The sequence below is a fragment of the Sceloporus occidentalis genome, unplaced genomic scaffold (genome assembly GCF_023333645.1).
Source record: "Sceloporus occidentalis isolate IW3139 unplaced genomic scaffold, rSceOcc1.0.p SCAF_8, whole genome shotgun sequence".
Lineage (NCBI taxonomy): Eukaryota > Metazoa > Chordata > Lepidosauria > Squamata > Phrynosomatidae > Sceloporus > Sceloporus occidentalis.
This window is the reverse complement of record NW_028316988.1, coordinates 7970916-7996540: the sequence shown is the minus strand read 5'-3', so window position 1 is coordinate 7996540 and position 25625 is coordinate 7970916. Positions and strand designations below refer to the sequence as shown.

The 25625-nt window shown below is 44.6% G+C and overlaps 1 protein-coding gene across 1 annotated transcript in view; it reads left to right on the top strand.

The window, feature by feature from the left end:
• LOC149307763 (ephrin type-A receptor 8-like) overlaps positions 1-25625 on the top strand; it is a 62499-nt gene that overhangs the window by 15195 nt on the left and 21679 nt on the right. Inside the window, exons 2-4 of the mRNA XM_089534396.1 lie at positions 5628-5692; positions 12296-12959; positions 21805-21960. Of these exons, the coding sequence (XP_089390522.1) occupies positions 12314-12959; positions 21805-21960 (802 nt within the window). The 5' untranslated portion in view covers positions 5628-5692; positions 12296-12313. The remainder of the gene's footprint in view (positions 1-5627; positions 5693-12295; positions 12960-21804; positions 21961-25625) is intronic.

Below are 25625 nucleotides of genomic sequence, written 5' to 3'. Positions count from 1 at the left end.
CTAGACAGACCTTTGTCAATTTCACTTACAGTAGCAGAAGTGTGGAGAGAAAAAGAGACCCACACTCCCACCCTTACTTTCCCTCCAGCCCCCTGCCTGCTCTTTCTGATAAGATATGCGCTGTAGCACATGAGACACTCTCAAAGCATCCAGTTTGCAAGCAAAGCGCTGTGGGTTGAGAGACCCCACTTCAAGTTCTCCAATTACTTTGTGTTTTTAATTCTTCTTGGCTGCTGTTGCCGTTGTGTTTTGCACTGTAGAAACAGGCCATGGGGTAGAACCCATGTAGAGAGCCAGCGCGGCATAATGGTTTGGATGTTGGACTACAACTCTGGAGACCAGGATTGGATTCCCAGCATGGCCATGGAAACCCACTGGGTGACTTTGGGCAAGTCATACTCTCTCAGTGTCAGGACAAGGCAAGGGCAAACCTCCTCCCCAAGAAAACCCATGGTAGGTTCAATTTAGGAGCGCCATGAATTGGAAACAACTGGGAGTCACACAACAACAACAGAAGTCATGCACATGTTTCCAATAACCATGGATGGCCTGAAAGGGGATGTCAGAATTGTTCCTGATGTTTCAACTGTGGCAGGAGGATGAAACAGGCATGGTTCCCCATCCTTATATCTTTACACAGAGGGATTGAGAAGTGAAGTTGAAGGTTTTCATGGCTGGCATCCATAGTTTTTTTGTGGGATGTGGCCATGTTCTAGAAGAGTTTATTCCTGACGTTGCGCTAACATTATCTGCAGATGCCAGCCACAGTAAACAGGTTGACTCTTTTAGGCTATTTATTATGTGCGCTCATTGATATCCAAATACAGAGGGCCCTTGGTATCCACTGGGTTTTGGTTCCAGGACCTCCCATGGATAACAAAATCCATGGAAACTCAAGGCCCATTAAATACAATGGTGTAGTAAAATGGTGTCCCTTATATAAAAGAAAAGGGATGCAGTGACTTAGTGGTTAAGATGCTAATTCTGACAACTGGAAGGTTGGCAGTTTCAGGCCTGAATTCTGCATGATGGGATGAGTTCCTGTAGCTAGTCGCAGCTTCTGCCAACCTAGCAGTTCAAAACCATGCAAATGAAAGTAGATAAATAGGTGCCACTGAAGATGCCAGCCACAGATGCTGGTGAAATGTCAGGAATAAACCCTTCTAGAACATGGCCACATAGCCAAACCCACGAACAAACTATAAATACCACTTTGTTGGGAAGGTAGTAGTGTTCGGTACAGTCATGCTGGTCACATGATCACTGGATTTGTCTTTGGATAACGTTGGCTCTTCGGCTTAGTAATGGAGATGGGCACCACTCCCTACAGTTGCTTATGACTGGACATTCATGTCTAGGGACTACCTTTACCTTTTTATATGAAAGAGCAAAATCAAGTTGTACTTCTTCCAAAGTGGTTATTTTGGCACTGTGCAACAGCCATGTCCAGATGTTGGTAGCTGAAACGGAGATTCACATCTGGACTGCTGCACATTGCCTATTGCAGAACAATTATCCAGACATGCTCATAATCTTAGAACTGAAAGTGGGGGGAAAGGTCCTGCCATGGATTCCTGAGAGATGGGCATCTGGCTTCTGTTTAAAAATCTCCAAAGACAGAGAGTCTAGCATCCTCTGAGGCATTATATTCTACTGTAAAACAGATGTTACAGTAAAGATATTCTTCCTAACGTTTGAGTGGAATTGTTTTCCTTGCAATTTGAATCCATTGTTCTGGTTTCTGAAGCAGCAGAAAACTTTGCTCGCTCCATCTTCTATGTGACATCCCTTCAGATATTTAAAGATGGTTATCATGTTACTTCTCAGGCTTCTCTTCTCCATGCCAACCTTGCCCAGCTCCCTAAGCCATTCCTCATGAGGCCTGGTTTTCAGATCTGTTTGCCCTTCTATGGACCCATTCTGGCTTGTCAATATCCTTCTTGAACATTGATGCTCAGAAGTGGACACAATATTCAAGCTGAGGTCTGTTCAAAGCACAATAATCCCTTGATCTGGACACTATGGTCCTATCAGTGCAGTCTAGAACTGCAATGGCTTTTTTTTGTTCGCCACATCACACTATTGACTTTGTGTGGATTGTGCAATGTTGCTTTCTATACAAGAAGGGCATAATGCTACCATGGTGCATCCCTCATATAGAACAGCATGTGCACACACAAATGCGTATCACTCCAAGATGCAGTTCTAATCTGTGGCCCTCCATAACTATGGCTCTCATAGATTTCACACATGCACATTGCTGTTTATTGCTGTGGAAAAGGCAACTTCCTTTGCAAGGAGGGCATGTGAAGCATTAGAGTCCTTAGAAACGACAAATGCACAAAATCCGTAGACAGCAAACTACCATTCCTAGTGTTCCGTAGCATTGAGCCGTGGCAGTTAAAGTGTTGCCAAACCAGATAATTTCTGCAGTGTGGATGTCTCCCTTGACACTCTTGCATCTCACACACACATTGCTGTTTATGGCTGTGGAAAATGCAAGCTCCCTTGCAAGAAAATGCAACATCCTTTGCAAGATATTGGAAGCATTAGAGCTCTTAAAAAGGACAAGTGCAAGAAATCTGTAGGGCCTTTGTCCTCTTCCCTCTCCACCTGGACAACTGAAGAATACAATCTTCTCCAGAACTGAAGCAGTGCAGAACAGATGAAATGTTAAGGAGAGACGGCAGACCCCCGTCTCTGTGTCAGTGCCCTAGAAAGAAAGCTAAATATGAGATTAGCTGCTTAATGGGCAGGAATCCAGAGGGGTTTTTCCCTCCCCTCCATCAGTGTTTAGCTTGCCCTGAATGATGCAACACTCTTGAGCGGGAATGCTGCCAGGAATTTGTTCAAACAGAACAAGCTGTATACTTTACAGTTCATAAAATCTGTGCTCTCGGATGTGCCATTGTCGCCTGTCTTTTCTTCCAGGAGCAGGGCAGGGCAAAGCGCCCTTATTTTAAGAGACTACAATACTTGTTATCCCCAGGTGAACATGTTCAGTGGATTTGGGGATCTGTGGTCCAAAAAGAAGCCCAGCTCTGCCAAATGCTGCAGGCAACCTATGTGGCTCTCCTGCTTTTAACTTCAAAATGATGGTGTTTACTCATGTATAAGTCTAGAAATTTAGGCCAAAACTGACCCAAAAGACCTGTATCAACTTATCCATGGGTCAATGTAAGTACTTTATTTTAACTCTTATTTAAAAGAAGGAACCATATCTGTCCTGGAAGCACTGACCTTCTCTATTCTCTCATCCATCCAGCCTTAAGAGTGAGCACAAAGAGTTATGTCTGTTGTAATTTTGTAAGTCCTATTGTATTGTTTTGCTTTGCTTCATCTTTTAGATCCTTTGCTATATGCCCCTAAGTTTTACCCTCGACTTATGGGCTTTCACTTTGTATTGTCTTTTGATGTTAAATTTTGTAAACCGCTATGATCTCTAAGGAATAGCGGTCTAGAAATAAACTTTCATTCATTCATTCATTCATCCACGGGTCATAGCAAAATCCATAGGCTTGGCCCCAAAACATGCCCTCAACTTATACATGAGGTCGACTTATAGTCGAATAGATATGGTATGTTAAGTCTGTGTCCTAGTCTCTGGAGCAGCAGAAAACAAGCTTGCTCCAGCCTCAAGATGGCATCCATTCAATCGTTCAAACATGGCTATCATGTCACCCCTTAACTTTCTCTTTTCCAAGCTAAACGTACCCAGCTCCTTAAACCAGGGCAGTGAAAGTGGTCTCCAACTGGATTACTTCTGCAGTGTGTTTCGGACCTATGAGAGCTCATGCTCCCAACGTCTCCCTTTCAGTGAGTCTCCCATTGCATACTGATTTTCCAGACTAACATGGCTGTCTTTGAACACTTCCAACTGTTAAGTAATGGGACTTGGGCTTTTAGGCCCTTGTCCGCCCCACTTAGCGACGCGCAAATGCAGAATTGCAGACGCAGAGAGTTGGCCGGATTAAAGAAGCTGTGCGGGAGAGTGTTCCAAAGTGTTTTGTTTCCATGGCACGGAGAGGAAGATTGGCCTGGACTTCCTCATTAACTTAAGCAGGACTCCCCGGAGATGCAAGACTTTGGAGCAGGTGACTTTGAATTTCCCCCCCACCGTCCCTTCTGCCCCGTGTGGTCTCCACTTGGGAGATGGTGTCCTCCTGCTTCAATCGGGGGAGCAGAGAGGAGCGGGGGCCGGTGTCATAGCGGTGCACCACGGGGCATAATTACCTTGGCTTTCGTGCGCCGACTTCAAACCTGGATTAAATCCCGCGGGAAGTGCGAAACAAATATCAAGGCCTCGACTGAGCTTCTGGAAAGGCAAGATTGCAGGGAATGGGGACACATTGTTATGGGTGGAATTTCATACACATTGGGGGGAAACCTCCCCAACATATGCGTACTTTGGGAGTAGCCCTGGGTCTGTCTTTGCTTCCAATCCAGGGGTGTTTGCGTCTAGTTTAATGCGGTCCATCGATCAGAGGTGCTTCAGAATGGAATCTATTGATCTTTTGTGGGAAGTCGAAGGCTTTCATGGCTGGCATCCATAGTTTTTTGTGGGTTTTGGGGGCTCTGTGGCCATGTTCTAGAAGAGTTTATTCTTGATGTTGCACTAGCATCTGTGGCTGGCATCTTCAGAGAATGCTGGCATGGAAGAGAGTGGTGTGTGTGTGTGTGTGTGTGTGTGTGTATACACACACACATACACACACACTGTGTGACCTTGGGTAGGGAGGAGTGATTTCCATGTTAATCTGGCAAAACGTCAGGAATAAAACTCTTCTAGAACATGGCCACATAGCCTGAAAAACCCACAAAAATCTATGGATGCCGGCCATGAAAGCCTTCGACTTCACATCTTTATCCATCTGTTTGGAGGATTGTGATGCGCTGCCTTTGGAAACTGGAAACTTTGAGTCATGTTCTGGTCATGGCAATAGCGTCACAACTGTGACTAAATAGCAATCGTGAATAGGAAACTATTGTTGTCATGCACTTTCAAGTCATTTTCAATTTATGGAACTCTAGATGAAACTATCTTGGGGTTTTCTTGTTCAGAGGAGGTTTGCTGAAAGTGTATGACTTGCTCAAGCGCACCCAGTGGGTTTCATGGCCAAACGGGGATTCGAACCTTGGTCCCCAGAGTTATAGTCCAACACTCGAACCACTATGCCATGCTGGCTCTATGTGAGACAGGAGGAAATAGCTACAGATTAATAATTTTAAGCATTCCTTATTCATGATTGCCATTTAGGGTGCATCCATACTGAAGAAATAAAGCAGTTTGGCACTACTTTAACTGCCGTGGCTCCATCCAGCAGAATCCTTTGGCTTCTTCCGACATTTCGGGCTGTCGTTACATTTCATGTGCCAATGTTTGTTTAGTTAAGGAACAATATAACCTCCAACAGTTCATAGATGAAAACTAGAACATATGTAGTCAAGCAATATTAGACTGTAGGGGGCAGGAGAAACATCATCACAAATGCATCTCTCTCTCTTTGAACATCTATAGGGGCATCAAAGCCAACCATTAGGGAAAAGGTCTATGAGATGTAAGAAGAAAACGGTTCCCTTTCCCTCTCTGGCTGTTTAATGAACATTTTTCTCATGTGTTTTTACAGTGAATTTGCTGGACACATCCACAGTTATCGGCGACTGGGGCTGGCTCACCTACCCTTCCCATGGGGTAAGTAACGTCAAAACATGGAGATGTGGTATTACACAAAATCTCTACCTAGACTACCATTAGGGCCAAGACGGGCATTCTGTAGTGCCAGTCTCCATATGCAGACTGTGCAATGCAACCATTGGGTTGAATGGCCGTGTTACACCACTGAATGCACGTGCGACCAGATGCACAACAGCATGGGCAAAGACACACACATCCCATGCACATCCATATCTATGTGCCCCCATGTGTCTCCATAAATATGTGTGTCCATGCATAATTGTACTGTATGCACCACTATACTGATGCAAATGGGGAACTAATGTGAACATGAGCTGCTTCGACCGGGAGACGCAGGCATGGACAAGGTTCTGGTCCTTGTGTCTCACAATATACAACCGTAATCCTACCACAAGCTAGTATTTGAAAAGGTGGGAAGGATAGAACAGTGTGTAGCAACTGAGGACAAAGGGGAAAAGTGGAGAGAAGTGCCATAAATCTACATGGTGCTTTACAGACATCATAAATCATAGAATCATAGAATCATGGAGTTGGAAGAGACCACAAGGGCCATCCAGTCCAACCCCCTTCTGCCATGCATGAAATCTAAATCTAAAATCCACATGTAACTGTCATAATTCATGGACAAGATTTATGGAGTCAAAGAACCCTTCTAATCCCTTTATCAAAGAATCTCAAGGCGGTGTGCAATCGAAACCATGATATATGTTCATGTTCGATTCGCCATAAGCCAGAAACAACCTGAAGGCACTTGATGTGTCCTACCGCTAGTGATGGTTAGCTAGTGTTTGAAAACCTTCTTTGGAGGTCTTTAACCAGAGGCTGGATGGCCATCTGTCGAGGATGCTTTGATTGAGAGTTCCTGCATGGCAGAATGGGGTTGGACTGGATCAGGGCCCTTGGGGTCTCTTCCAACTCTATGATTCTATCAACGACAATGAATTTAATTCTGCTGCAAAAATGGGGGCAGTAAATAGACATCAACAGGGTCTTCTTTGCTTTGGCACCTTGAACTGTAGAATACCCTCCCCTTTGAAACCCAGTATTGGTTTCTTTCCTGCACCAAGCCAAAAAGTGGATTTTTTATTATAGCCTTTGTTATTAATTAATGTCCAATAGTCTATGTACATGACGTTAAACAGTTGCCATTTCTAAAACGGTTTGAACCGTTGCTACGTTTAACACGTTTTCATCTCGTTCCTTCATGCTTTCAATTTGTAGGTGTTTGAAGGGGTTTCGGGTGGCTATCATGGCACCTCTCGGTCTTTGATTCTCCAGGGTAAACACAGCCAGATCCCTAAGTAATAGTAAAAGTATTACTCAGTGCTTAACAAATGCAGCATCCTGACCTTGCATTCTCTGGGAAAATCCTGGACGTCAAAACTCCAAAAAAGGCTCACTTTCCCAACCCTTTCTCTCTCTCCTTTTCCTTCCTTTCTCTCGCCATGTGGGCCAAGCTTAAGCCACATCCATATCTATTATTTGCATCTTTATCCTTTTATAATCTGGCTATTTTTTTATGGTTAAAAAAAATTAAAAATCTTGTGTTGACTTTAATTTAAACGGTTAGCAACGGCCTGAATACAGATGTAATCAAACCCGCTCGCCTGCCGCATTAATTATGATGTCCTCATTTTCATCTTGCTAGGGGACCTTATCTCAATGACATGCAAAGAGAGGAAAGCCGTTCCATTATTATTATTATTATTATTATTATTATTATTTAAACAATCACAACCAGTGACAGGAACAAGCTGTGACATTTAAAGCTGAAATGGGAACCTACCCAGGGATTCCCAGTGTAGTGCTTTTTTAGTACACCGAGAGGAACCTCTTTAAACGAATGTGACATTTTTGCTCAACGAATCTCACCGATCAATTGCCAGCCCTTACTGTGTTGGTTCAGATCGGAGTCCTATTGAGCTCAATGAGGCTATGGCGCATTACAGACCGCCCAGAAGGGGCGGTCTCGCACCACTGCCGGTTGCAGCACGGAGGAGCCGCAGCAGCCAAACCTTGGGGCTCCTCTGCGCTGCAAATAAGAAGCACCAAAATGGCACTTCTCTTTACGGCGCGGATATGACGCCGTGAGGCACCAATGGCACACTTGGAGCGTCATATGCGCCACACGACGTGCGGAGGCAGCGCGTCCGCTACGTAAAGATGGTGGCCTCCATGTGGAACGGGCGCCGCCATTTGTACGGACTGGGTCCGTATTAGGGTTAGGGGTGTCCGGAAGGGACGCCCCTTTCTAACCCTAATACAGACCCAGTCCGTACTTTATGCCCGTTTGTAACAGGCCTTACTCTTAGGTAGGGAGATAAGGATATATATATGCGGATCGCCATGCTGATGCATACCCGGATCATTGTTCCCATTACGTTTTGGGTTCCCAAAACTCCCAGTGTCATTTTGACCCTGTTGTTATTCACACACTCCATTGTTTTTGGCATAAAATGGAGCCGCCTCCATTACCTTGAATGATACAGAGCAATCCAAATTGATTCAGTAAGGTATTCACACTGACATAGATAAACATTGAGGTGGATCTTTCAGGAAATTGAAGGGGGGAGGAATTGGTATTGAATATTCCGGGTTAAGTGTGTTTTTTGGTGAGTGCATTTCGGGCGAGTGTGAACACGAAAGAGATAACCCAGATTCAGCCTTGATTATTTTCATAGTGTAAATGGGGCCTAAATTTGCAACCTCATTCCCACTACCTTTTAAATCGGATTGCAAATCTGTTTGAACCAATTCAAACAACCCAGGTTCTCACTTAAACCGAATTGCTGAAGTGATTCGGAGAGGGGGGCCATGCGCTAGACCCATTTAACCCATGTCTTTTCGATGCTGATGTTTTCCGCGTCTTTTTCGATAAATTGATTCTGCGCAAGTGTGAACCAGATGTGGATCGGAATTGATTTAAATGTGCCCTTTGGCCAATTGGAGCGGGTCCATTTTGAATTGATTCATGCATGAATGTGAACCACAAGTGGATTATTTTAGAGGAAAAAACTGTGACCGGGGCAAATGTAGTGGGAAGCACGCTCCGCTGTTGAATCGATCCATCGATTCGGATTGCTCACTGATTTATCTGTAGGTGGTAATAAAGCTTTAGAAGGCTTATAAGGTGGGCAAAATGTAGCCTTCTAACAGCCTAGCATGCAAGGGGCATTTTTAGTTGTGCCAATTGTTCCACAAACATACCTGTGGATACAAAGCAGTACGATGCCATAGGCCTAGCTTATAATACTATAACCTTCTTACAGGATACTAGACTTTCTATTTCACAGACTCCTAGAATCATATATCTGGAAGAGACCCCAAGAGCCATCCGAGTCTAACCTCCTTCTGCTATGCAGGAACTCACAATCAAAGCATTCCTGACAGATGGCCATCCAGCCTCTGCTTATAAACCTCCAAAGAAGGAGACTCCATGACACTCCAAGGGAGTATCTTCCACCGTCGAACAGCTCTTACTGTCAATACATTATTCTTAATGTTGAGGTGGAATCTCTTTTCTTGTTGTTGTTTTCTTGTTCTTTGTTGTTGTTTTTTTGCTCAGGTAACTCATTTTTTGTGCGAAACCCTAGATTTTTGCACAAAACACCCATGCATTTTTAATCCACACAATAATTCCTTTTTGACACTTCGGGACATTCAACAACTGGGATCTTTTTTTTCTGTAGTGCAAAATGATCAAGCCCACGGAGCGTGCGAGAGAATTCATCTTGCCTCTCCATTCATTTTTGAACCACGATGTCAAGAACGTTTTCAACATTTCTCGTCGTTGTCCAGACATTGAGAAATTGACATGCCTTGCAAGGTTTTTCATCTCCTGCCCGAAAGTGAGACAACAGACTCCTTTGGTCAAGGCTCCTTGCTTCTGGACCAAAGTAGTTTCATTTCCCTGTATGAAGCAAAATGCATGCGCACAAAGAAGGACAGGCATATTGATCAAAAAGGCACAGGCAAGATGTCCGATCCTGCTTCTCAAAACAAGGCAGCAGCAATGTAAAAGAAATCATCTGGGCACTTTTTGTGAAATACAGACACACAACTTGCTTGCAAGTGCTAAGATGGTTGCCAAGAATGCCTAATAAACCCCCTCGGTATTTGATCGGCAAAGAGGAAATGTTGAGGCTTCTCATTCTTTGGTGTGCAAGGCTTTAACACCTTAGTTCTGAGTTTATGGCAGAGGTCAGATTCTCAGTGATGGATTTCTTAGCTGAATGAATTTCTATTTGCCTGGATGCACTCTATCACATGTAAGCCAAGCATTTAGAGACAGAGAGTGCAGCAGGGTACATCCTCATGTTTTAGTGTAAGTCTGAGTTAATAATAATAATAATAATAATAATAATAATAATAGCTTTATTTTTACCCCGTCTCTGCCAGAAAGACAATCGAGGCAGCTTTCAATTAAAATGAACCCATACAATACCCAATATCCCAATTATTCCCTCCCTCCCCTAAAACATCAGTTAAAAACATTAACTATTAACAATTTAACATTAGTATTTTTAAAACTAGGGACAATGTCTTTAAAGGGCTCTGAACAACATTCAGCATACAGTCAGACCTCCTTATCCATGGATACTTTATCCATGGATTCAACTATCCACAGCTTGAAAACATTATACCTACTGTAGATATAATATATATCCAGATCAAATGCATCTGAGGATGTAGACTTAGGTCTACAAAAGCTCATGCTTCCAAATTCTTTCATTCAATTAGTCTCAAAGATCTACATCCACGAGGTCTATATCTATATCATCTACGTCTATATCTATCTATATAGCTTAATTAATTTTAATTTGCGCGGATGCACTCAGTCTTTGCGCTGGGTTTATTTCACACTGGGACAACCACCAAGACATTTTGTGCAGTTGGTGGAAACCTAAGATTGGACAAGGAGAAAGTGGTCCTTGCCTCATTTGACCAATGATGTGAAATCTTAAGAGGGAGGAATTATTTCTCCAAAACGTCGTCCTGGTGCAGCAAGACAGTCTGAATCACTAGGAGTGAGTAATTGTTACCTGGTTTTCCTCCCACATCCTATCCCATCTGGGACGTGTCCATAGAGGGTGACCAAAATGGTGAAGGTTCTGGAAACCAAAAAGCCTTATGAGGAGAGACTTAGGGAGCTGGGGATGTTTCGCCTGGATAAGAGACAGTTAAGAGGTGATATGATAGCCCTGTTTAAGTATTTGAAGGGATGCCATATTGAGGATGGAGCAAGCTTGTTTTCTGCTGCTCCAGAGAATAGGACAGAGCAGTGGATACAAGCTACAGGAAAAGAGATTCTGCCTCAACATTAGGAGGAACATCCTGACAGTAAGAGCTGTTCGACAGTGGAAAATGCTCCCTTGGAGTGTAGTGGAGTCCCCTTCCTTGGAGGTCTTTAAACAGAGGCTGGATGGCCATCTGTCAGGGATGCTTTGATTGAGATTTCCTGCATGGCAGGATGAAGTTGGACTGGATGGCCCTTGGGGTCTCTTCCAACTCTATGATTCTATGATCTTTCAGACTCTGTTGCCTGGGATAACTACCTTACTTGGTCTAGTGGTTGGCCTGGCTCCAGAAGGTCTGCACAAGTGGTCCGTGGCAGTGGAGCGCTGAATCCATTCTGGGTTCTAGTCCAGATTTTACAGGAATTCTCCCAGATGCTGAACCCTAACCCTCAAAGAGGTTCAGCCCCTTGGAGAATTCATTGAAAGTTTAGAGTCTAAACTAGACGAAACCCCAAGGAAGGGTCACTGACCCACTCCAGCAGAAGTCACCAGCTTTTGTCTTCTCTGCTCTTTGTTTTGCCTTCCTGCATCTCTCCTGTCACTTATAAATGTGCTGGGGGGAAAAATCTCTCTGAAGGAGAATTGGCACAGTCCTTGGCCTCAGTGCCCTCTTTTCCTGGCACTTTTTTTGCAGGATCACTCTTGCATGCAAGAGAGAGAAGGATGGTTCCTCCCTCCTCCAGCCTCACAATCTCAGCAGCTGTGGCTGTGGCGGATTGTGTTGCCTGTAATGAAGAGCAGGTCATCCCCAGAATGTGAACGAAGCCCAGTGTCAAGTCAGTGCAGAGCTGGAATCCTTGGCGTGATCTTGAAACAGACTGCGGGGCAATAAGTATGTGCTGAGTTTCCATCTAAACTTTATAGGAGCTACCTCTGTGGCTGAACTATACCCGCTAAATAGATTCAACGCCTTTAAATTTGGACTAGAACCTGGAGCAGTCTCACTCTCTGGGCTGGGAGTCAGTGGGCTTAGGGTTTACTGTAAGCCTTCTCCTTGAGATCTTAACAATTAGGTAGTCTCATATAGGGAGCTATGGATTTTTAGACAGCATATAATGAATGAATGTTTGTTGGTTTTGTGTGTATTCAAGTAGTTTACAACTTATGGTGACCCTTAGACAAGCCTATCGTAGGAATTTCTTGGCACGTTTCTTCCGAGAGGTTTTGCCATTGCCATCCTCTGAGGCTGAGAGAGTATGACTTGCCCCAGGTCACTTTATATGAATAAACATATGTCATTAAATTAGAGGTGGCATTCAGGTGATTTTACAGCTCTAACTCCGTTCACTTGTTGTCTTGCCAGTGGGACTCCATCAATGAAATGGATGAATTTTTCAACCCGATCCACACCTACCAAGTGTGCAACGTCATGTCCCCAAACCAGAACAACTGGCTGCGGACTAGTTGGGTACAAAGGCATGGGGCACATCGGGTTTATGTGGAGATCCGATTCACCCTAAGGGACTGCAACAGTATGCCAGGGGTGCTGGGCACGTGCAAGGAAACGTTCAACCTCTACTACCTCCAGTCCGACCGCGACCTGGGCAGCACCACCCGGGAGAGCCAGTTTGTGAAAATCGACACCATCGCGGCTGACGAGAGTTTCACCAATGTGGACCTGGGCGTCCGGCGGCTCAAACTGAACACGGAGGTGCGAGGCGTGGGACCACTGACCAAGCGAGGTTTCTATCTGGCCTTCCAAGACATTGGAGCCTGTATTGCCATTGTCTCCGTCCGTGTCTACTACAAGAAGTGCCCGGCCATGGTGAGGAACTTGGCTTCGTTCTCGGAGGCGGTGACTGGCGCAGATTCCTCCTCGCTTGTGGAGGTCCGGGGCGAGTGTGTAGGGCATGCGGAGGAAAGAGACACCCCCAAAATGTACTGCAGTGCTGAAGGGGAATGGCTGGTGCCCATTGGGAAATGTGTGTGTAGCGCTGGCTATGAGGAGCAGAGAGATTCATGCCGAGGTAAGTCTCACTATGGGTTATTCAAAATAATGATGCACATACACTTATGGGAAGAAGGGAGGAGCCATTGGGGGTTGAGTTATATTACGTTGACCTCTCACTCAAGGAAGATGGGAAGTCTGGGCCTTCTACTGTTGTACTTCAACGCTATTCAGAGTGGTGGTCCATATTGTTGTTTTCCGACTTGTGACGACCCTAAGACAAAATGATCATGGACTTTTCTTGGCAATATTTCTTTGGAGGAGGTATGCCATTGCCTTCCCTTGTGGCTGAGAGAGTGTGACTTGCCTAAGGTCACCCAGTGGGTTTCATGGTTGAACTGGGAGTTGAACCCTGGTGTCCAGAGTCATAGCCTAGCACTCAAATCACTATGCGTTGGCCCATAGATCCATGCCAATCCCCCAGATAATTCACTGCCAATCCCTGATGAATTTCCAGGAGAGAAAGAAACCATTTTACCCATTGGGCACAAATTTAATGCTGGTCTCTGGCACATGAAGGGAATAATAATAAGATCGGGTTAAAATTACCAAGCAATCTCTATTAACTGCCCATTGCATTGTAATCACGAGATACTAAATGAATCTGGTTGTGTCTTTGAATTTGGCTCTTGAACCTGTTGTTCATCCTCATTCGTTTGCTTTGCGGTTGCTGTTGCTGTTGTGTGCCTTCAAGTCATTTCTGACTTATGGCGACCCTAAGGTAATCCTATCACAAGGTTTCTGGGACTAGGACTTGGGGAGTGAGGATTTGATCCCTGGTCTCCAAAGTCCTAGTCTAACACAAACCTGGTATTCATTTGTGATCTCCCTTCCAAATACTAACTAGAACTGATCCTGCTTAGTTTCCAAAATCAGCTGGGATCTCGTGGTGGCTTTAAGGTAGTTAGGGCTAAAATATCAGCCCAGTCTAGAGGCCAAATTGAAAATTCAGTTCCCTTCAGGGCTCCTGTGCATGGAGGTAATCGGTAACAAGAAAGATACTCTATCCACTCCAAAAAGAAGTTGCAATGACTACATTCTCCCGGCACATTGATCGCTTGGCATGCTACCAGTGGCTTCCCCTTCAGCTACGTGTGGCTGGCTCTGCTCCAGCGTTGTCCCCTGGCTTTGTCCACCGGTCGGCCCAGCATTTTCTGTAATCCTGTGTTTTCTTTGGCAGGAAGTTTTGACGGCCAGGAAACACAAAGCCAAAGTCGATAGAAACAAAGTTATCTCCTTAATCCATCACCTCTGAGGGTGGTGGAGCTCCAAGCTCAGCCAAGGAAGGGAGGTTTTTTTTCCCAGGGAGAACACAGGATCTGAGAAGACGTTTGGGGCCTGTGACTGTATAAACGGCGATAAGGAGACGGCAGCTGTTCAGAACACACCACCGTGCGCTGGCCTGGGGCTACATGTGTACAGCAGCTGGCTCACTGGGGTCCTCACAGGAGGCTTTGTTTGCTTTCCATTCCTTCGCAAACGCTGTTTAGAAAAGCCAAGCTTTGCCTCCGCAAATACCAATAGGTGGCTTTGTTTGTGTTCGGAGAGACTGCAGGAAAGTGGCCTTGACGGCACGCGGTGCAAGGTGACCTCTGCCAAAGTCATGCAGGGAAGGAGTGAAGAGAGTTGGCCACACTTTGGGAAGGGATGCCCCTTGAAGGAGAGCCAATATGGTGTGGTGGTTTGAGTGTTGGACTGGGACGCTGGAAGATCCGGGTTCGATCCCAGCTCAGGCATGAAACCCACTAGGTGATCTTGGGCGAGTCACACTCTCCAATAAGGCCCTAAGATCTTGCTGTGTTTCCACCGCAATTTACTACCGTATGTTGCCTTCAAGTCATTATGGCAACCGAAAGGCTGGCAATATCTGTTCAGATTTGCATTGATCTGAGGCTGAGAGAGTGCAGTTTGACCCAGGCATCCAGTGGGTTTCGATGGCTGAGCGTGGATTTGAACCTGGAGGAAGGGAATGGCAAACTGCCTTGTGACAAATCTTGACTATGACTCTGGAGACCAGGGTTCGATTCACCGCTCGGCCATGAAACCCGCTGGGTGACCCTGGGCATGTCACACTCTCTCAGCCTCAGAGGGTGGGAATGGCAAACCTCCTCTGAGCAAATCTTGCCAAGAAAATCCCGTGATGGATTTTACTTTAGGGTTGCCACAAGTTGGAAATGGCTTGAAGGCACACACCAACAACAAGGAGAGCGTCATAAAGCTATATAAAATTCACTTTGGAGAAGAAATGGTTTCCCTCCCTTCCTTTTAATCTGACAACCTGGAGTCGCCCAAATGATGCTTAATGTTGGGGGATTCAGGACAGAGAAAGGGAAGCATCCCTTCACCCGGTGCATAGTTAAACTCATTACAACAAGATGCGGGGATGTTCAGAATCTTAGGCGGCTTTAAGAAGGGATTAGGCAAATCCATGGGGGATATGGCTGTCAGTGGCTACTTGTAATGATGGCTCTATATTACCTTCCATGAAAGAAGCCGCCTGTCTGAATCCAGCCGCTGAGAAAACAGCAACAAGGGGGAGACTATTGTCTGGATGGTTTGCATATGGAATTCCTAGAAAATTAAAATTTGGGAACAACAACAACAACAACAACAACAACAACAATAATAATAATAGTTTGCACTCAGTTAACTCAGCAAAAGAGGGAGAGGAGCATAGGGTTGGCATCTTGCACTTCCCTGTTGATCCAGGCAAAAGCATACTGCTGCAAACTCTCCTAGTCTGTGCATTCTTCCTCATTAATAACTCATGTCCCAGTTTTTAATCTTTGAAATATTGGAGGCTGCGCATCGCTGTGCCTTTGGGGATGTCTGTTATTAGAGGAATAGCAATGACACGTTATGCTAGTTTGTGTTTGTATTTGCATTCTTAATTTTGTAGTACTGTAGAGGCCTGTGGCTATAAACAGTAACGTTACGTGTTTTCTGGCCACAAAAGCTTGATGGCTTCCAATGCAATTTACTATGTTGTTTTTGTGCACCATCAAGTTGTTTTTTATTTAGGATGACCAAAAGGCTACCCTATCATAGGGTTTTCTTGGCAAGATTTAATCAGGTTCGAGGCTGAGAGAGTGAGGCTTGACCCAGGTCACCCATTGGGTTTCTCTGACCAAGCGGGGATTCGAACCCTGGTCTCCAGAACTGTAGTCCAACACCCAAACCACTACACCATGCTATCTCTTCACAGTTTAGCATAGCCAACTCCAAATCTACATTGGGGTAAATGCATTGATACAAATATTCCCTTTCCGCATATTGATTCCAATCCAGTTGTTAGCTCCAGCAAAAGCACACCTATTCTTTCAATTGCTGGATGGCAAAGAAGCACTTATTTATAGAACCACAGAACTGGAAGGAACAACAAGAGGCATCTAGTCAACCCCTTGCCATGCAGGAATACACAGCTAAATGTTGTTAACTTAATAGGTCTACTTACGTTGGGGTTAAGCCTGGTATCCACGGCAGGGATTTACCATTTGTGGCTCTCCAGATAGTATGGCCTAGTGGTTGGAGTGCAGGGCTACAACTCTGAAGACCAGGGTTTGATTCCCAGCTCAGCCATAAAACCCACTTGGATGAGTCACACACTCTCAGCCTCAGGGGAAGGCAATGGCAAAGCTCCTCTAAACAAATCTTGCCAAGAAAACCCTATGACATGTTCGCCTTAGGGTTGCCATAGGTCGGAAATGACTGGAAGGCACACAACAACAACAGCAACAAAGATGTACTAGCTGATAGGAGATATAGTCCAGCGATATCAGAAGGGCTCCAAGTTAGACACTCCTAGGCCTGATTCCCACTATCTTTTAAACCGGATCGCAAATTAGTTTGAACTGGTTCAAAGGACCCTGGTTCCCACTTGAACCGAATCACTGAAGTGATACGGCGAGGGGGGGTATGTGCTAGACCCATTTAACCCGTGTCTTATTGGATAAATCGATCCGGCACAAGCATGAACCACATGTGGATCGGAATTGATTTAAATTTGCCCTTCGGACGGCTGGAGTGGGTCCATTTTGAACCGATTCATTCGTGAATGTGAACCACAGGGGGAAAAATGTGATTGGGGCAAATGTAGTGGGAACCACGCTCCGCTGTTGAATCGATCCATCAATTCGGATTGAAAACCGCTTTTTTTGTAAGTGGGAATGAGATCTTAATTTACTCCTTAAATTTGATTGAGGGTGAATCAAGAGAACAATATTTATCATCCGTCTGACCCATAAATTTTGCTCCTTCCATAGTTTTCCTGCCCGCCAAAGGAAAGACCTAGTAGCATGAGATTTCTAATCCAACTCCGCTGCAATGAAACACTAGCTATTTTAATTGTCAGGTGGCCAGGAATGAGATCCCACCCGCTGAGTAAATTTTTGCTATCTGCCATTGAGACGGATCTAAACCCCACCTTGCAGTCCTCATAATCTCTCCATAAATATCAGAGAGATTCCGATTTCGGCGGAGGAAGAAATTAAATGTGTACCTTGACGGGCGCCTTCCAAGTGTGACTCCAAATTAATTTCCCCGTGCTTTTCACAGCCAGACATCTTATTTGTTATGGATATTTGAACAGTGAGGGATTTATTTATAGCTTTAATATTGATTTAAGGAAGGAGCTCCCCAAACAGGGTGTCTTTCGATGTTTCGCAGAGGGAAAACGCAAACTCCTTTTGCAAACTACTTGTTGCACACTACTTTTGCACACTGAACGGATGCAAGGCCAAAACCCTTTGTTCCTGAGAGGAACAAGGAAAGCATAACTCCAGATAGCTTGCTGTTCTTCCATGTGATAGGAGATTCTGGTGTGTGTTTGTGCTTGTTTGTGTGTGTATGGAAGAGCCAGTGTTGTAGTGGTTTGAGCGTCGGAGTAGGACTCTGGAGACCAGAGTTCGAGTCTCCACTTGGCCATGGAAACCCAATGGGGTGACTTTGGGCAAGTGGCACCCTCTCAGCCCCAGAAAACCTGTGACAGGGTTGTCTTAGGGTCTCCATAAATCAGAAATTATTCAAAGGTACATAATAATAATAATAATAATAATAATAATAATAATAATAGGATTATACCAAATATATACTACATAATACCACATATATACCATACACACACACAAACCAAAATGTATACCAAAAGACCAAAAAACACCTTGGGTTTTCATCTCCTTGAGTTTGCCAAAGTTGAAATGATTCATTAGGAATCTCCATATATATATATATATATATATATATATATATATGTGGAGATTCCTAATGGCACAAATACATACACAGATATATATGGAGATTCCTAATGGCACATATACATACACACATATATATGGAGATTCCTAATGGCACATATACACACACACACATATATGGAGATTCCTAATGGCACATATACATACACACATATATATGGAGATTCCTAATGGCACATATATACACACACACATACATGGAGATTCCTAATGGCACATATATGCACACACACATATATGGAGATTCCTAATGGCACATATACATACACACATATATATGGAAATTCCTAATGGCACATATACACACACACACATACATGGAGATTCCTAATGGCACATATACATACACACATATATATGGAGATTCCTAATGGCACATATATACACACACACATACATGGAGATTCCTAATGGCACATATACATACACACATATATATGGAGATTCCTAATGGCACATATATACACACACACATACATGGAGATTCCTAATGCCACATATACATACACACATATATATGGAGATTCCTAATGGCACATATACACACACACACATATATGGAGATTCCTAATGGCACATATACATACACACACATATATGGAAATTCCTGATGGCACATATACACACACATATATGTGGAGATTCCTGATGGTGCATGCACACACACACACACACACACACACACACGGAGATTCCTGATGGATCAGTTCAACTTTGACAAAAAGGACAATGCTTAGGGACGGAAAAACTCAGGGTAAGTGCTTTGCTCTTAAACATCAGCATTTAAATCCCTCTGTGTTCAGCCATGTTGGGAGGCATTCAATTACAGCTGCCACCTTCTACCTCTGACAAGCGCCTCTCATTTAACAACCATAGCTACATTACGCTCTTCTCCATCTGGCAATAGCTGCACCTATCAGGTTAGGCCAGAATAGATGGATAGAACAGAGGTGGGCATAATGCCATCTGCGGGGTGTGTGTACCCCTGGGATCTCCCTATTTTTGGCCCTGAAACACCCACCCATTTATCACCCCTTTAAAATATCAGTGTGAAACATTTCAAAATCCAAAATCGTCCACATGGGTGTCTGAGAGCATGAGAGAGTAACACCTTTGCTTTCGAGAGGTTCAGCATACCCACCATGCACAAAAGTATTAAAACTATTGTAGAATATCATTTTAAAAAGTACGCAAAATTGTATTGCAAAATTATACAGTTACCTTCAGGCGACGTGTATAAAGCGTATGTGAAACGTAAATGAATTTCATGTTTAGGCTTGGGTCCTATCTCCAAGAGAGCTCAATATGCATAGGCAGATATTCCAAACCCAGAAAACTCTGAAATCCAAAGCTCTTCTGGTCCCAAGCATTTTGGATAAGGGAAGCTCAGCCTGTATACAAACTTTGGGAGAATTCAAAGATATAGCCATCTTAGTCTGTAGGATCAGTATCACCTTTGAGACTCACTGAAAGAAAGAAGTTGGTGGCATGAGCTTTTTGTAGACTTCAGTCTGCTTCCCCAGATGCTTTACAAACTTTGGGAGTTCATCTTCCTTGCCTGGGTTTGGAAGGGAAACGTATATGCAGCCGAAGGGATCTGCAGTGTTGCATCTTAAACAGACTGGATAGAATTAGATGTTTAGGGGCCTGGTTCTGCCACTTGCTACAGGGGGTTCCCTGAACCCATCCAGTATTCGATTGTGATGTTTATCTGTCATGTAGACCATCCACTATATCCATTTATCACCAATGAAGGGTATAGAACAACATACCCTCAAAGTATCTCGTTTTGACCACATTCTTGGATACACATGTCCCCATTTTCACCTGTTGGAGGGTATTTAATAGTGATGTGGGTCAGTTTCTGGTTTCAAACAAAGGAGCTTATTGCATGGCACCTGGAGGAATGGGGATGGAACGGAACGGGATGGAATGGAACGGAGAGGAAATGTTTGATGGTGCACGGGAGAATGCCGTCGATGCTGCCGGGAATCCCCAAACCATTCCCCAGCCGTTCCCCAGCAGCCAATTTTGAAGGATGATTTTGAATCGTCCTTCAAAATTGGCTGCTGGGGAACAGCTGGGGAACGGTTTGGGGACTTCCGGTGGCATCGGCGGCATTCTCCCGTGTGGTAACACACGTTTCCCCCATGTTCCATTCCTTTCCATTCCGTTCCATTCCATTCCATTCCTGTTCCTCCAAGTGCTTAAAAGTCTCAGGGAGGCCTGGAAAGGTGGCCAGTTCCAGCTCAGAACAGCCAGAGAGGGGGATGAGCACCTCCAGCATTTTGCTACTCTTCCAAGCTCCATTGAACATAGCCTTCACGTTCCCCAAGCTGCTTTCATATGCGTGGCACAGCCCCCCAACTCCGAGCCGGTACCCAGCAGAGTGGCTCACTCTTAACTATCATCTCTTTGACAGACAGGCCCGTCTATCATTTCAGCCATCCCACCAGCTTATTAGCAGATGCTCGCCTGTCCCCAGAGGAATGAGGAGGCAGACAAATGGACCAGGCTGCAGATGGCTCAGCCGGGCCCTCCCACTCCATCCTTTGCTTCCGCTGAGATGAAACCTGTCAGGTCCCAAGGCAGGTGGCGGTGGCGGCTGGTTACAGAGATGCATTAGAAGGCCAGGCACAGGGATGTGGAAACCTCTCTCTCTTGGGTGCTTGTGGCATTTCTCTGAATCCCTATGCTTTTGTTGCATTCTGTGAAACCATTATGGGTTTTTCTCCTGCGCAGACACTCTGTTTTTAGGAAGAACTTCTGGTTGGTTGAAGTGGTTTGACAGAGGAGTGGAGCAGAGGTTGGGTGGACCTACTCTAGTTGGAACTACAACAGGATTTAGGTGGGCGAGAGAAGGAGGAGGCCCTTGGGCTGGCTTGGTGTCCCCTCTACTAGTGACACCCGGTATGGTCCACACCAGTCGCACTCCCATAGTGACACCATTGGTCAGCTATGATGTTGGACCTGCCAAGTGACTAGGAAGTGGCCTGCTTCAGGTGGCTTAGGGGAACAAAATAGACATAGACAGGAATTAGTATATAAATATGTGTTGGTGTATGTGTCCATGTATGCGCTCAGCAGGATGTGAGGAAGATGCCAAAAGGAATCTATAAAGGTTGGTAGTATGCTATAGTCTCTCATCCGCACCTTTTTAGGCTGAAGAAGTGAGCCTTGCCCAATTTGCGAACATTATTTCCACCCATTTGCCCTCATTTGTGCCCTTATGTATACAGACTGGGTATCCCTTATCCAGAATTCCAAAATCTGAAGTACTCCAAAATCTAGAACTTTGTGAGCTACAACACACCTAGCGTGTAGATTTGTGAGGCCAGAGAGAGATGTGAGGATCTGTGAAACACACACACACGATTTAGTCAGTGGGGACACGCACAAATTACAGACTGTGTTAAAAATGCATTCTGCACATGAGGCAATTACCAAGGGATGTAAGATCCATCTGAGCAAGTGACTGCAGACAGTGTGATGGTTGCAGGGAAGTTCTGTGCCGTTTTGGAGCTAAGCAAGGACCCACCGAACTGGGGGCTAATGGTCTTATCTTAGGGCTTTCTGCCTTCTCATTTATCTCCTTTCTCCTTCTTCTTCTAGCCTGCCAACTGGGCTTTTACAAGTCTTCCCCAGGGGACCAGCTGTGCGCCAAGTGCCCTCCCCACAGCTATTCTGAGACCCAGGCTGCACAGGTGTGTCGCTGTGAGAGCAGCTTTTACCGAGCAGCACAGGACCTCCCTTCGGCAGCATGCACACGTATGTACCCCCTCTTTGAAATAGTATATTGCATGTGTTATGCATGCGTGTATGGAAAGCTGAATCATTACCGTGGCTCTCTGAGCTGGGGCAGTCCTAGGATATCCACAAAGCAATATGCCAGGTTCTTCATAATTCATGGACAAGGACTCATGCTTTGACTTTGCTTTGCTATCCATGGTCCTGGACACATTTGGAAGAACATTGAGCCTAAAGCTAATTCAATGTTCTACTGACATTGGAGACACCACCCTGCACTGGATTCAACAAAAAAGGGGGATTAAGGTTTTCAGTGACAGAATAAAGAAGTAAAGCAGCATTATCTTTTAACACAGGGGCTGGAACAGATAGGTGTCACGTGAAATCTATCATCTATCTATCTATCTATCTATCTATCTATCTATCTATCTATCTATCTATCTAGAATCAAAAAGTTGGAAGAGACCACAAGGGCCATCCAGTCCAGCCCCCTGCCATGCATCTATCTATCTATCTATCTATCTATCTATCTATCTATCTATCTATCTATCTCAGTTGTTCTCAACCTTCCTAATGCCGTGACCCTTTAATACAGTTCCTCATGTTGTGGTGACCCCCAACCATAAAAAAGTGGTGTCTCAGTTCCTAAGACCATTGGAAATATGTGTTTTCCAATGGTTTTAGGCAACCCCTGTGAAAGGGTCATTCGACCACTAAAGGGGTAGAGACCCATGGGTTGAGAACCACTGACCTATCAGAACTATTCTCATTCATGCAAAGCATATCTGTAGACTTGGAAAATAAATGCTCTCGGTCTACCATGATATCTACCTGATTTCAAAATGATGGCCTAAATGCAATATGGCAGCCGAAATGCCTCCTTGTACATGCAGTGTATCTTCCACTCACTGGGTCACCTTCAGACACCATCTGAACCGCACTCCACTTTGTGCGGTTTCCTCTTTAGCGGAGACTTAGGATTCCCTCTATTACCCTAAGTCTATGCTATCCAATTTCCATACCTCTGTTTCAGCTAGTTCTGAATGGTGTTTTTTTTGTGGGCTTTTTGGACTGTGTGGCCATGTTCTAGAAGAGTTTAAATCTGATGTATCACCAGCAGCTGTGACTGGCATCTTCAGCGAAGATGATGCTTCTGTGGCTTCTCTGGGATATTCTCTGAAGATGCCAGCCACAGATGGTGGCGAAACGTCAGGAATACACTCTTCTAGAACATGGCCACATAGCCTGGACAACCCACAAAAAAACTATAGATGCTGACCATGAAAGCCTTAGACTTCACATCTTTATCCGCCAAACGTGGAGCCTTCCACAGTTAGTACTGGTATAAATAGGTGGAAAGGATCCAAAGTGTTATCTACCCTCTTGCAAGCATCTCCTCCATCGTTTAAAGTGAAGCCAGTGGGGACCCCTTAGTTACCCAGTTTACGCTCTTAGGCAGAATGAAGTCTTTCCATTCACCTGCTACCTGATTATTTTCCCAAACTGGAAGTGCCGGGGAGTAAACGTGTGGAGTTGTGCATGCAAAGCATGCGTGCTTCATGAAAGATTTCAGCTGTCCAGGGAACCTGCCAATCCAGGAGCTACTCTGCTTGTCTCCAGCCGTCCTATTTCTCTCTTCTGTCTCTTTCTCTTCTTTGCCTGTCAACTGGGGTTTTTACAAGCTTTCCTCTGGGGGCGAAGGTCAGTTGTGTTTGCTAAATTCTCTTTGCACAGCTATTCTCAAATTCTAGGCTGCACAAGGTGGGATTTTTTTTTATAGAAGTAAGCAAACAAAGTGAGAGAAAATGCTCCACAATCTGCAAGCAAGGACAACTGAGAGATATGGAGGGTCCGAAAAGGTAACCATGCTTAGATCTCACATGCTTTTATTATTATCAGGTTTATGTGACACGGGGACTTAGTGGTGGCTCAATAGTTAAGATGCTGACTCTGACAATTGGAAGATCGGCAGGTTAGCAGTTTGAGACCCAAGCGCTCCGTGATGGAGTGAGCTCCCATCACTAGCCCCAGCTTCTGCCAACCTAGCAGTTCGAAAGCATGTTAAAATGGAAATAGATATATAGGTACCACTTTGGTGGGAAAGTAACAGCGTTCCATTCAGTCATGCTGGCCACATGACTATGGAGTCATCTTTGACACCGCCAACTCTTCAGCTTAGTACTGGAGAAGAGCACTGCCCTTTGTACTGTATGATTTCATAGACTCATAAATCATAGAGTTGTAAGAGACCGCAAGGGCCACCCAGTCCAACCCCATTCTCCCATGCGGGAAATCTAAATCAAAGCATCCCCATTGACAGGTGGCCATCCAGCCTCTGTTTAAAGACCTCTAAGGAAGGAGACTCCACTACGCTCCGAGGAAGGAATATGTTCCACTGTCGAACAGCCCTTACTCTCAGGAGGTTCCTCCTAATGTTGAGGTGGAATCTTTTTTCCTGGAGCTTGCATCCATTGCTCCAGGTCCTAGTCTCTGGAGCAGCAGAAAACAAGTCAGCTCCCTCCTCAAGTATTTAAACTATTATATCACCTCTTAACCTTCTCTTCTCCAGGCTAAACATCCCCAGTTGTTCCTCATAGGGCATGGTTTCCATACCCTTCACCATTTTAGTTGTCCTCCTTTGGATACACTCCAGTTTCTCCACATCCCTTTTGAATTGTGGTGCCCAGAACTGGACACAATATTATTCCAGGTGGGGCCTGACCAGAGCAGAATATAGTGGCACTATTGCTTCCCTTTATATAGACACCATACTTCTATTGATGCAGCCTAATATCGCATTGGCCTTGTTAGCTGCCGCATCACACTCTTGACTCATGTTCAACTTATGGTCTACTTGATCCCTTTCACATGTAGTTTCATTCAGCCAGGTGTCCCCCATGATCCTATATCTGTGCATTTCATTTTTCCATCCTAAGTGCAGTACTTTACATTTCTCCGTGTTGAAATTTATTTTGTTAGCTTTGGCCCAGCTTTCTAATCTATGTCATTTGGCCAGTGATTCCACTTTGGCTGTTAGTCCATACTTTGTAGAAGCTACAAAATATTCACAGCATTTCCAACAATGAAGCATAAATGCATATAAAAGGTAACTTCTGCTATGTTTCACAATGACAATTAACACGTGCAAGTAAAAAGACAAACCATTTCTATAAGTGACAGAACTAGGAAGAAGCAGGTTGTCCAAAGTACAAAAGCTGATCCCCCGCACCTCTGTTCAACAGATTAAAAATGTACTCAATATCAAAAAGTCCCAACGGATTGGTGCAGCTTCTAAGCTGCTGAATAAATCCGATTGTAGGAAAAGCAGCCAACCAGCGATTCAATAGATAATGAAACAACAAGAGGTTACCTGAATGATAAGTAGAGGATGATATTATGGAACCATTTCAGGTCCTCTTCAGTTGCAACCTGTAAGGAAAACAACCACAAATCCAGTTGTTGGGCTATGCCTAAAAATAATCACCTATCTTTTACATTGGCTACCTAGTAACACACACACACACACGTCATTACCTATATGTAACTAAGCAACATCTCCAGGGCCATGTCCGCAGGGGCCAAAAGGCCAATTTCTCACTCATTCAGGCATCATTCTGTTCAGATGATGCATGTCTTGAACCATGATTCTGGTTCAAGAGGTCCAGATGACATCCCACACCTGAAGT